The sequence below is a fragment of the Pseudoliparis swirei genome, chromosome 8 (assembly GCF_029220125.1).
Source record: "Pseudoliparis swirei isolate HS2019 ecotype Mariana Trench chromosome 8, NWPU_hadal_v1, whole genome shotgun sequence".
Taxonomy (NCBI): Eukaryota; Metazoa; Chordata; class Actinopteri; order Perciformes; family Liparidae; genus Pseudoliparis; species Pseudoliparis swirei.
The window spans coordinates 16,073,978-16,086,851 of record NC_079395.1 but is presented as its reverse complement, the minus strand read 5'-3'; the positions used below and the strand labels follow the sequence as shown (position 1 = coordinate 16,086,851).

The following is a 12,874-nucleotide window of genomic DNA, read 5'->3' as shown; positions in this document are numbered from 1 at the left end:
CTTATACAATTAGAACATCTCTTCCTTTCTGTTTGTGAAGACTCAAAGTTGCTTTTGAGACTCAGGTTGCACAATAATGACTCTACAAACATGCAAAGGAGGGAAAGAAGCACCGTGTCTCCACAGCGTCAGACTGAGTAAGCAGTGTGTGTGTGCAAAGGAGGTGACTTTGTTATTCATGAGTCAGCTGTGTGAAAGCCATGAGTCAGGCTGAGTCCAGGAAACAGCTGCATCCTCGCGTCACTCTTTTTATTCCCACTGTGAACCTGTAACCCTGCAGCCTTGTGGAGCAGCTGTAAAGTTATATTTGCATTTGGTCAATATACTTTCCAACATACAGGACATGGTCATTGACTCAGATTATGTAATTATGTGTCTTATTCAGCAGAGACCAAATCTAAAAAAATGAAAACATAATCTGAGTGTGTCCTCTGAGTGACCAGGTGTTATAACAATAGTCTTTTTAAAAGCACCGTGTGACTTTCACATATTTTCATTTTCCATCTCAGTTACACGTCTTAATGTCTGGTTTCCAGTTTCATGCAATTCTTTCTTTCTTTTTTTCTCTCAGTCTTTATTCAACCAAAGACGACAACAGGTGAATAAATGTAATCGGATCCAGAAGAGAGGAGTTGAGTTTTATTCAGCATCAGGTGGGGAACGCCTGCTCAGAACCTGAACTTGAACTTCAACATTACAATCAGGGTCGGGCCAGTGCCTCGAGTTTCTTGGAGATTAACTTTTCAACTCTCTCAAGGTCATTTAGTCTTTTAGTCTCTGTTGTTCGGTTCTCCGTGCGCCAGTGAGAATAACAGTGAGTCAGCCATCGTTAACGTCATGCTCGAGCGGCTCGGTGCGGTTCTACGGAGCCTCGGCGGCGCTCTACGGTGGGGACCTGAGGGGCTGTGACACGTGTCATCGCCATCCGTCCATTGTTGAGACATTTCACCCAAAAACCACAAACGTCAACATCACGGCGGCTCTACGGGAACGCGAAGGAGATCATAGAGGTCGATGCTCCTCGTCCTCTGGGGAGCGTTGCATTTACTGCATGTCACGGCTCCAGCCACGAAGAAACAGAAAGGGCCCTTCCCCTCTTCGACCCCACCTTAACTCAACTGGTGCAGTATACATCCAATAAACTGAAACTAAGGAAAAACTATAACAAAATAAATGAAATAAAACTAGTGTGTAGGTCGTTCATTCATCAAACTGCCAGTCAGTCCTTTCTCTTCTTCATCAGGGGGGGGGAGCCGCATTGGGTGAAAGGACGATGTCATGTCACCTGGCCATTACACAGGTTTTTAGATAACAGAAGAACATCACAAGATTAAATTCCCCATTTACTGCAGCGGCAGCAGAAATAAAGCTCCATCTCAGCTGTGAGTCGTCACATTTCATGACACCTGTGTTTTAAAGGAGAGGTGAGACGTGCTAAGCACACACGGCCTCATGATTGGTTGTGATACGCACACAGAAGGCTCCGGGAGGATTTACAGTAACAGCAGGGATTATGTTTTATTACACATCGCCGGCTGTAATCCTCTTTAACGACGCTTGTTTGCTGACTCCTCGCTGAAAGAACACTTCAAGACTGAAAGACTGAATTATTATATACTTCAAGTCACGGCTAAAATTAGTGTTGTCTACCGATACAACCTTAAACGTCGGGTCAGTTACGACCACACACGGCGTCGATGACAATAGCGAGGATTTGCTGACTCGTGAAGAAGTCATCGCGCTCCTGGTTTGAGACGTCTCAAAGAAATATAAGGAGTAATATTATAAGTTCATTAAAGCTTTGCCTGCTTTGCTCCAGACCGCTGGCTTGCATCTGATGTGCAGAATGCTTTTATACACTGATAAATGAATCAATGATGAACTGATAACCTGATAATGAGAAAACATTCGAATCAAGATCAGCACAAATACTGTCCACGGGCTCAACATGTTTTCTCATTTAAAAATATCTATTTAGGCAGCAACGTGGGAATCTATTTTAATAAATGATTCAGATTAAAGCTGGAGGAAGGAAATCAATTCCACGTGATACATCTTACTGGTTATGTAACTGGCTTTGAAACCCACATTAACCATGTGGCCTGTGGATTGTTTGTGTGTCAAGTGTCTCACTTTGGTATCGCTCCATTTGCTCCTCTGTCAACAGACAGCAACCAAACAGAGCGTCCTTTACACATGTTGTTGTGGAAGGACACAGTGGCCATGTGGTCATTGCCAGCCACCTAAATCCCAGCTTTGGATATTTACTTTTCTAAGATTGCTAAATATAAAAAAAAAAAGTACCTGGAAAAAGTCTCTTTGTTTGCTTTACAACGGGCCGTCCACTGGACGACGGGTCAGGGTGTGCTGGTGCAAGTAGGTGCACAGACCCCGGGTTGGGGTTTGTGGGGGTTTTGCAACGTGACCATGAGTTGGATTCAGAGGAACAATCAAACCGGGATAAGAGAGGGGGCCGTGGGGACAATACCAAGGCTGTCCCCTGGAGGCCCTGCGCCACATAAAGACCTGATTATCCCCCCCTCCCCCCTCCCCTTGTTTGCTGGCCTTGCCGAGTGGTCAGACAGTGGACTCAGTATGTCCTCTCTTCTGTTGATCGGTGGGGACTCTCTCCTCCAGTCCCCGCCAGGGTCGAAGCAATTTAAGGGGGGGGGAGCTGTTGTTTTGGAGAGCCACTGTGGGAAAGTCATTAAAGTGCAAAGCATCTCTCTTTTATTTATTTCTAAAGGACTCCTGGAAGAGACGTCCACGAAGGCGGCGGATGGTAATGAGTGCTGACACTGACCGGCCACCCCCGCAGTGCCGTGTGTGCCGATAGCCGCTGCCATGGCAAACCGAGTCCTCTGCTGTGAAACGGGCCTGTGGGACCAGCAGGGAGGGCTTCCTCTCTTCCACCGGTGGCCGGTGTCCACCAGCAGACCACTAAATCAGGCATTTTTCGTTCATCTTTGGTGGCCTTTGTAGCGAGGTAGGTATTCTGTCACGTGCACCAAAGATCAGCCTGCCATCATTTATTTAACGGCAACTTGGCGAATACCTGATACGCAACACATGCCTCACAGGCATCCCGAGGCCTTTCATTTAATCAAGGGTCATTCCTCCGCCGTCTCCTCTTACTGGTCATATCATTATCATTCCATGCAATATATATTTAAGTGGTGAACTCAACTACCTGTCAACCTTCCTCCAGTGAGATGACCCACATGGCAGACTGTTATCAAAGCATTACAGAACCACACGAGGACACGTAAGCGGGGACAAAGGCCCACCGTAACGACAGAAGATTGCCTTTACTGCAAAACCTCACGGGAGTTCCCTTTATGAGACAGTCAGAGGTGCTTCACTGGCCGACACCACCGTGGTACAGTAAAACAAAGAAAGAGCTGACCGCTGAGTCCAATGTTGAATGTGACAACCTGTCATTACCTTCGCATTCAAAATGCGGAAGGTTATGTTTTGATCGCCGTGTATTTATTTATTTATTTGTATGCGTATTATTCGCATAACAAAAAAAGTTTTAAACCGAATCGCATGAAATTTGGTGGGATGATTGGTTATTATCCGGGGACCATTTGATTAGATTTTGGGATCGATCGGGTCAAAGTTCAAGGTGAAGGTCATGGAAAGGTCAACATCTTCTTGAATCGCATGAAATTTGGTGGGATGATTGGTTATTATCCGGGGACCATTTGATTAGATTTTGGGATCAATCAGGTCAAAGGTCAAGGTCATGGATAGGTCAAAATCCTCTTTTTACCATAGCACGGTCAATTTTTATCCAATTGGCATGCAACTAATGCCAACATTTTCATAATTCAATGCCCAATCTTGTGATATGCGAAGGTATGTGCTCTACCGAGTGCCCATTCTAGTTTTATATGTGGAGCACATGAACCGGTCTGAAGCAGTCTGTGTTATTCATGTTTCCCATGTATTCCTTTGAGAAATAGGGACCTCTGCTGGAATCCCCTGGTACCACATGTTGTTTACCAAATCGGACATCCCAGCGTTCAGTGGAGACTCATTTCATAGGGCTCTCAAGTGTCACGCATTGAGAGTGACTGTCACGCATTTCGGTCTTAAGTCACGCACTCCCGCCACACATCGTATTTCTCACGCTGAAAAAAACTCTCGGCTATTTAATGTTTTAATGTGCCGCGGCGCGCAAACATGAGCTGGCCGCGCTGCCCTCACCGTGGAGGAATCAAGCGCTCCCCTGGAGTTCTGCTGCGAGGAGCCACTTATCAGCCAATCAAAAAAAGAAATGGGCTACACAATAGCCAATCAGAAAAAAAATGATGGGAATGTTACTCTTGCCTGTCTTCAAAACTTGAGAGCCCTGCATTTCGTCTTATTATAACATTATCCATTTAATGTGCTGCACATGCAATCTGACTTGCATGGCTTCCCACCGAGAAACCATGGTGCAGCAGTGATGTTGGGCTCACCGGGTGAATATTTATCCAGGAGTCAACTTTAAATATTGGCACACCCGCCGTCTATTTTCAGTCCGTCTATCAATTTGCTTGGTTAAACAGCGGGCCGCGCGTAAGAGGACAACATTCACAGGACAGGTCAAAGTCTTGATGAAGGGGGAACCTGCTTGACTGTCAGTGAAGCGGCCGAAAGCCACATCGATCGGCCTCGTTACCGGCTGGGTTCAGGCGAAGAGGGATTGATTAGGCCGCCACACATGCAACGTTTCCCCGTGCTTTGATATCACCCCGGAGCCGTACTCGGGATCCTCTCGCCTCGCGCTACTGTGCACGACTCCTTATAGACTTGTGAAAAAGCGCGGTTATGCAACAGCCCGGCCACTTGAATGAACTGCCATTTACTGCGGGTGAATGGAGGAGTTGAGAATGGCCAGGGGCCCATTGTCGGCGGCCATTGGCATGCAGATCACCGCCGCATTAGTATCAGGCCTCTCGTTGGTTTCAATCAAAATCTGCTGTGAGGAGCTTTCTTCTCCGTGTCGCCCTCAAACTGGTCCTGTCGGAGAGACCATCCGGAGGCCCGCCGCCCGCATGGCACATGGGGCGCCGAAGAGAGAATCAAGTTTGATGGGTTTTTCTGACCAAATCTCGGTCACCAATCTCGGGTCAACAGTTGGTTGCAGGGAGGGCCTGAAATAGGTTGTTGTAGTCACGAGGGACATGGAGCAACAACCAAAGGTGGACACTCAGTCAATACCAACAGAATCAATATCAATTCTTCATGCACCAAATAAGGACAATGCTTTTATTCTGACATAATGAATCGCTAACCTCCTTGTCGACCTGGTGAAACTCAGTTTATATCTGAAATCAACAAGGCGTGCGGACAAGCAATTGCCGCATTCATTTCAGTTGAAACACAAAGATTCACACCAGTTCAGTAACCTGTTTTTCTCTTACATTCTCTCCAAGTCAAACAACTCTGTTATTGTAGCGCTAACATTTTGCAGTCACATGATTCACTGGATGCTGTGATAAACGAGCATCTGCTGAAAATGTTTATTATTTCCCATAAATTTGGTATAAGACACTCACGCCAAACAAGCTATCACAAAAGAACTATAACTTCATTTTAGCAACTGTCTGCATTCCCACTGGGAACCTGTAAAACCACTAATTGGCCAATACAAAAAAGGGTGGGAAGGCCAAGAGAAAGTTGTATTTTGACAGTTTCACAGAATCTGGCGTGTGCTTTTTGTAGGAAATCAGAGCTTTTTTCCATTTAAAGTGCTGATAAAAGAAGTCTGAGGACACAAGGGTGGGTTCAAAGGGCAAACGGTGACTTCCATTTGTTCCCCCTTTTTGTGACAGGTAAGCTTAACTGCTGCGGTACACCATGACCTGTCTCCCTGACCTTTGCACACCAAGAGCATAAATATGGGACTATTCTCCTCAGGGTGCATCTTTGCTATGAACCAGTGCACCTCCAGAAGGCCATAAATCTAGCAATTTCCAGCTGGCTAAACATTTAATATGTTTTATGAGCCTCTTCGGTGAAGGCCAACAGGCGGAAGAGGCAGGAAGCATGTTTCACAGTTGTAACGCAACATGAACCTGGAGAGAGGGGGATCGAATGCTGTGAAACGGTTCTGGTGCAGGCTTAATGACTGGGAAAAGAAAAGCTCGGTGTGCAGCTGTTGTATGGGAGCCTCCAGGTTTGGGCTCAGCCATGAGACAGTTTCACTTACAGCATCAGCTTCATTAGGAGCACTCACTATCCTGTGGTTTTTATACCTCTTATAAAACCAAAGTCACCTGCATTTTTATATATCGACAAAACATCCCCTTATGAATCAACACGTCTAAATCCCTGAAGCCTTTCATCTTTTTTTCTCCTCCCAATCAAAACTCAGTAGTTTAGGAGCCTTTCGGGTATCAAAAGAAAGGAGGAGCTTTAGGAGCTTTAGGAGCATCGTACATCCTCAAAATCCTACTATCTTTACACACAGGTGTCATTAGTGCAATAAACTGAGATTGCAAAGCACAGCCAACTCCCATTCCCTTCCCCAAGGGGACCACTGGCGCCTTTTTTCAGGTTTATCTCGCCCTCCCAACACAATAGAATCAATATGTAATGAGTGTATGGACCAATATTCAATATGTTGTTTACGATGTGAGCACATGCACTCCAGCATGATCTACTACTGTACATGTGTTCTCAGGAGAGGCAGTAGAGGTGTGTTAGGGTCTACTGACATCTACTTCCTCGATGATAAAACGACAGACACATTGTATATAACTTTGCTGAAACTCACAGACTTGGCCGGTGGCGCCATCTAGTGGTCAGCACTTGAAACACACGCGCACACTTGTGGAGGAGCCAGATGGAGCTCATAGTGAGCTCCTTCTCGAGGGCATCTCCGATCTGATGTGTTAAAAGAGGAGGAGCTTTTCTTATTCCCTTCTTCAGACGAGCCAGTCAGAGATTTACCCTGAAACAACAGGCTGATCTCTATTAGATATTAACTCCTTCTCACTGCCTGTCAGGTGGTAAGCCCGAACAAGCCTCTGGGGTGGTTAAACCTCTCCTGAAGAAGCCCTCCTTCCTCCAGAGATCCTCCAAGATCTAACTCGATCTCTGCCTGAATCCTCTGTCGCGACTTTCTTGATCCAGATTTTCCATTGAGAAATTTCAATCTTTTTAGAAAGAACACCAAAATACCACGGCCGCAGATAAAAAACTAAATGACCAGCAGACGGCACTCCTCTCTGTCCCTCTAACCTCTTCCTTTGGTCTAGTTTGACCCTGACACCACATGTGATTATGACATCCTGTTACAGAGCATCGACACACAGACAAAGGCAGTTACTAATTTATTTCAGTTTTTGCAATATCATTTGATCATCTAAACTGTATTTTTATCATAGTTTGTCTCAGTTTGTATTTGTATGACGGAGTTCCACAACGTTACCTGTGCCAAACCAATTTTTTTCTACCTTTTACATGCTTCTTTTGAGCAACATGCTTCCTTTACACATATATTTCTTGATGCAAATTTACAAACTTTATTAAGCAGATAAATGCAAATAGATATAACTAAAACCAAAACAGTAATGGAGAGCAAAAACTTACAAACATAAAACATGGAAAACCTGCAACTTCTTGATGACTAAAAACATGGAAAACCAGACAAAACCTATGTTTTAAGAGCCCATCACACCTCCCAGATGAATTATCTGATGATGTAGATTCTGTTGGTGGCTCCCTGACGCATCCAACACCACTAACGAGAATCTGGGCGTTATCTTTGCTAAACTCTCCTACTTATCCAAGCAAAGCAAATCTCAATCATCTTTAATTCAAATAATAAATTCAAAAATTCTGCACATCTTGTCAAAAAGAAAGAGAAAAAAAAGGTCAAGACGCTGAATACTTCGAACTTGATTACTGCAACCTTATTGCACTCTGCCTCTATAAAATCCAGTCCCCTCCCCTTGATCCCATCTCCCGCCAGTTGATCCAGAATGCTACAAAAAACTCATCAGAGATCACATCACTGCACTACTAGTCACCTGCACTAGCTGCTCAAAAAAATCTTTCTAAACTCTTAAAATACCTCAATAGCCTTGATTGGTGATGCTCTTAACTGGTGATAAAGCTTGCTTGTATCCATATGCCCTTCTAGACCTAGACTACCCCACTAGGGAATACTCTTAGAGTCTAGTAGAGTCTTAAAAGATGGGAGGGAGCCAGAGCCCTTATCTTTCTTTGATTTTATGGGTTTCACCAGCTTCCAATTTCAGTCCTCACACAGTCACCAGTCACCAGAGAGAGAAGAGACCAAGACTTCCTCTTTGACAGAGCTTAGTTAGGCTTGAATCTTTATAGGCCCTGTCCCCCCCCTTATGCTGCTATAGGCTTATAGCTGCTGGGGGGGATGCACTGAGTACCTATCTCCTCTCTTTCCTTCTCCTTCTTTGATCACCTTTTCTCACGTTACTAACTCTGCTTTCTCCCCTCTCTCCCCGGCTACTCTTCTTGACTTTACGCCTCATCATGGGATCGACACCCATCGACGGCATATCTGATCTGCCTGATGGATCCAAATTCCTGCTCATGTCTCATCATGACTACGCTGACACTGTACTGCCTCCTCCTCCTCCTCCCCCCACCTCCCTGATGGAGCCATCTGTGATGGTGATCGTGAATATGCCTACTATGGACCTACTACTCTCTGTCATCATCATCTCTCAAATAATTCATTGAATAAATCTGTCTAAATCACATTACACCCATTCACCTCATCTGTCCATCTAGGAGAATCCTCTCCTCCTCTCTCCAGGTTTCTTTCCTTTTTTTCCTTCCCTTGAAGGGTTGGGAGGGGTTTTGGTCCTGGTTTGTGAGGTTTTGGGCAGGGATGTCTGTGTACAGATTGTGTAAAGCACTGACAAATTAATTATTTGTGAAATTGGGCTATACAAATAAACTGAATTGAATTGAATTGAATCAGTTGATTGAAGGAAGATTAACAAAAGATGGACCGCTTTGGATTATGTGTGGCGTAAAAGTGTGAAAAAGAGGATGTGCAACTTCCCTCGGTTTTCTTTAACGGTTTTTTTGGACCCATCATTACAAATCCATTATTCAAGAGCATAATTGTCAGTTTGTTAAATAACAGAAACAACTGTTAGTTGCATCTCCAGACGTGACACCGGAAAGAGTTCCTTGTTTCAGGAGGTCGGGCATGGAAGGATCAACTCTAGCGGAAAGTCTCCAGCTGTTCTCCACCTTCTTTCTGACACATCTGGGGGATCTACTGTGCCTGATGTCTTGTTGCTGTTCAATAAACGTGACACGCTCCCTCTTGGAATAAATAATACTTGTAAAGATGACCCCCCCACCCCCCGTGAAACGAAAAGGCTGTGAAATGTTATACATATGACACTTATGACGAATCCACATGGACATTTTTATTAATTTCACTTCATGATGACACAAAATACAAAGTACCAGGAGCACGTGTCTGTGCCGCGCGTTACATTATAAGCAACCTCATGTTCTAATGAAAGAGCCTTTTATTAATTTTGTTATGTACATCTCTTGATGGAGTCGCATTTAGATCGTAGCTAATACCTTTGGGGGAAAAATAAACACATTCTAATCTTCACAAAAATATTCTATCCACACATTTCCCCCAGAAGTGCGACACGAGTTACACCGATAACACCGACATGTTCTCTGACAGTCACAACTAAAGCTCAGCACGTCAGCTGCGACCGGGAACCCCGTCCCTGGAGGCGCTGCGTCACACATAAGGGAGGACCACACCGGACAGGGGACCACTGGACTGTGTCCGTGTACGTTTCTGCAGGGATGGGACAGTGAAGCCGTTTGCATGCACGTGCTATACCCAGAAAAATAAAAATAAAATAAAATAAACGTGTTGAGGCTTTCCTAATTATATGGAATAAAAACCCAAAACTTTCTGAAGATAAATGCTACTGTGCACTTTTGTTACAGCCCTCGTTAGTTTGATCCTGATAGTTCAGTCTAAGGCAACTTTCCTTTCAAAGGAAATCAGGGAATGTCATCAATGACATCACAGTGATGGGGAATACGTTTTATGCAATCTGAATATCTAAACCATGTCAGACGTCTTGGCTTGCCTCTGTAAACAAAGTTCAGTGGAGGTTAACTTCTAGGTTTGTCATATCAGACATTAGAAATAAGAATTCAACGCTGTGAAATGCACACGCTCACATTTGTAAACCTTTCCTTCTTCCACATTTAAAATTCATCATGACATCATCATCATCATCATGACACATCTGTATGCTTTACGGTGAGGTATATGTCCCTAAATACTCCGCTTGGATCGCGACCTTAACTGCATGGCACTGTTTATGAATGACTGTAAATGTGATGATGAACCTTAAGACTGTCAGTAGTGATCACCTTCAATGAAACATGAACGTGAAATCAGAAAACAACACGTTGATGTGTTGATGTTGCTGCGCTACAACATAAACGCTCACGTGTAAACACACTGTGGCACGCTGTTCAATATGGACCGGTATCTTGAAATGTATTAGGAGAAAAGAAGTGTGTATTCATCCTCGTGAAAACAACTATGTGACTTAGAAAGTTTTCAGAATAAATCAACAACCACATTATTCATTCCCGCCCTCTGCTGATGGGTGAGGAGCAGTACAAAGATACATGTTGTTTGTGAACTTTACATAATGCCCCAGGTTAAAAAACACAAATGAAAACAGCATGAGGGAGGTGGGGATTTGAATTCCAGAACTTATGATCAACACACATTTGGATGTTTCCTTGGCTTTGCATGCTAATTACCAATTGGCTGCACAGCAAGAAAATCAAAAGCATTCTGTACACAACCAGAAATCTGGCACGACGTAAACCAGAGGACACGACCACATCCAGCAAGCCCTCGGCCCAGAAGGATATTTACACGTGGCGAGAGTTTCTGCCCTGCTAGGCGACCACTTCTTCACGTGGCAGGTTGAGCCTCACCTCGCCTCCGGCTGCTGTGGACGCCGAGTAGACTGCGGTGGCGGAAACAGAAGGAGGGCCATTGGTCTCCATGGTGAAGAGCTCGCAGGGCCCTGGTAGGGCCGCGTCAGGAGCCTCCTTGTCTGGGCTGGAGGCCCGGGATGAGCCAGGAGACGACGTGGGGCTGAGCTGCACGGCCGTAGTGTCCTGCAGCGTGTGCTCGCTGACCTCTATTTCAAACGCCGCCCCGCCGGCCAGCCCGCCGTGTCCCATCAGCCCCGCGCCCCTGCCGCCCACCTTGGACCTACGCGAGCTGTTGGGAGGCGGGAGGCGGCTGCACACGCAACAGGCCCCGAAAAAGGAGAAGGCCACCAGCAGCAGGATAGGTCCGATGATGATCGGGGGATTGGCCGAAGGCACCAGCGTGCTGAAGGCGAACGCTCCAACGAGGGTGATGTTGAGTCCGGCCAGCATGATGCACAGGCCGCAGGCACAACAGAGCGCCGGAGAGGGCAGGCCATGAGGGCGGGACTTCCTCCTCGCCGGCTTCTCTTTTTTAGGTACAGGTGTGCCGGTGTTTCCATCAGTGATGACCATGTCTTCTCCTCCGAGCTCTCTCACTCTTCCACTGTGTTATCAAATCTCCCCGCGTTTCAGTCCAGACTCTTCCCCATGCAAATGCTTACATAAATTCACAGCCAGGGAACATCTTGGTCTGGAAATGGAAATGGCAACACATGACAGCTGTGAGGGTATTTTTATATAGTGAAACAACTCTGCATACGCTTGCTCTTATGATCACTGTGGGCATATTTTTAGCGGAGTGTATTCCCCGACAGACGCTGTGTAATGAGCTCTGAACATGCAACACTCTGTCCTGCTACTCCGATAAATTACACATCATCATGATAACAATCTGATAACCTGAAAGCTGAGTGTTAAAGTTGGCTCTTTGGTCAGAAGCCTGTGTCACATGCAGGGCTGCTTCACCTGCTGCACATTTAAATCAACTGGACTATGTTTTTCTTTAATTTTATTGTTTTGCTTAATTCCCATAAAACTACACACACGACAAGTGCAGAGCACATTGTGTCGCAGGTAAACACAAAAAAAACATGCATTGGTGAGACCATTAATGGGGAATCTACTGTTGCATTATCACACCGTATCAATGAGATGCATGCTGGGACTCGCATATAACACATAATAAAAGGCATACATGTCTCTTAATAATTGAACATGTTTGTTCATAATATTTACTCATTTGATCTGGCAAGTGCAGTAAAAGGTGTGCAATGGCTGCATTTGTGCCAGCGAGGCCACTGTGTTTCAGTATTTAGTAGTAATCTAATCAGCTCTTTCATTCCAGCATCCATTCAGGAGCATATACAGTGTATGTAAAAAGGGGTGTGGGGAAAAAAGGTATTATTTGTTGTAAATGTGTCAAACTAGGACCATGAACGCCTCACGAACAGTGCGTTGGATTATGAGAAAGGTTCGCTTGGCTGACTGTGTTACATTCCTGTGAAATGAACCGGTAAAAAATAGAAATCACCTTACCCTGAATGTCGATGTAGTGCAGGTCTCTCCATTGTTTAATCAGCAGGGTTTCACCGACATTCCCGGTCTAATTACCGGGTGAAATTACCGAGAGGATGAAAGCGCGCATCAACACCAAACGAGGGGTGTTCATCCCTCCGCGGCTTCCCGGTGCTGAGGGCACAAGTCATGACAGCCATTCAATCAGTGGCCATGCACGGACACACAGACGCCGAGGGCTACACGCCACGAGGAGGAGGAGGAGGAGGAGGGAAAGATCTCCTAGATGAGTGAGATGCAATTTCTTCGGAGTTGGCACACATCAGACGCAACACCACGCGCCGCTCCTGATGTGGACCGAGAC

At 45.4% G+C, this 12,874-nt stretch overlaps 1 protein-coding gene and 1 long non-coding RNA gene across 2 annotated transcripts; one reads left to right on the top strand and one right to left on the bottom strand.

Annotated features, from left to right (window-relative positions):
• The first annotated feature begins 2,673 nt into the window (after positions 1-2,673).
• On the top strand, positions 2,674-9,898 carry LOC130198104 (uncharacterized). The gene is made up of 2 exons (XR_008832567.1): positions 2,674-2,986; positions 9,701-9,898. It is a non-coding gene; the product is annotated as an uncharacterized LOC130198104 (long non-coding RNA).
• Positions 9,899-10,953: 1,055 nt separating this feature from the next.
• tmem275a (transmembrane protein 275a) lies at positions 10,954-11,594 on the bottom strand. The gene has a single exon (XM_056421599.1). It carries the CDS (start codon positions 11,566-11,568, stop codon positions 10,954-10,956), a length of 615 nt encoding a protein of 204 aa, XP_056277574.1. The 5' UTR covers positions 11,569-11,594.
• Between the last annotated feature and the right edge of the window lie 1,280 nt (positions 11,595-12,874).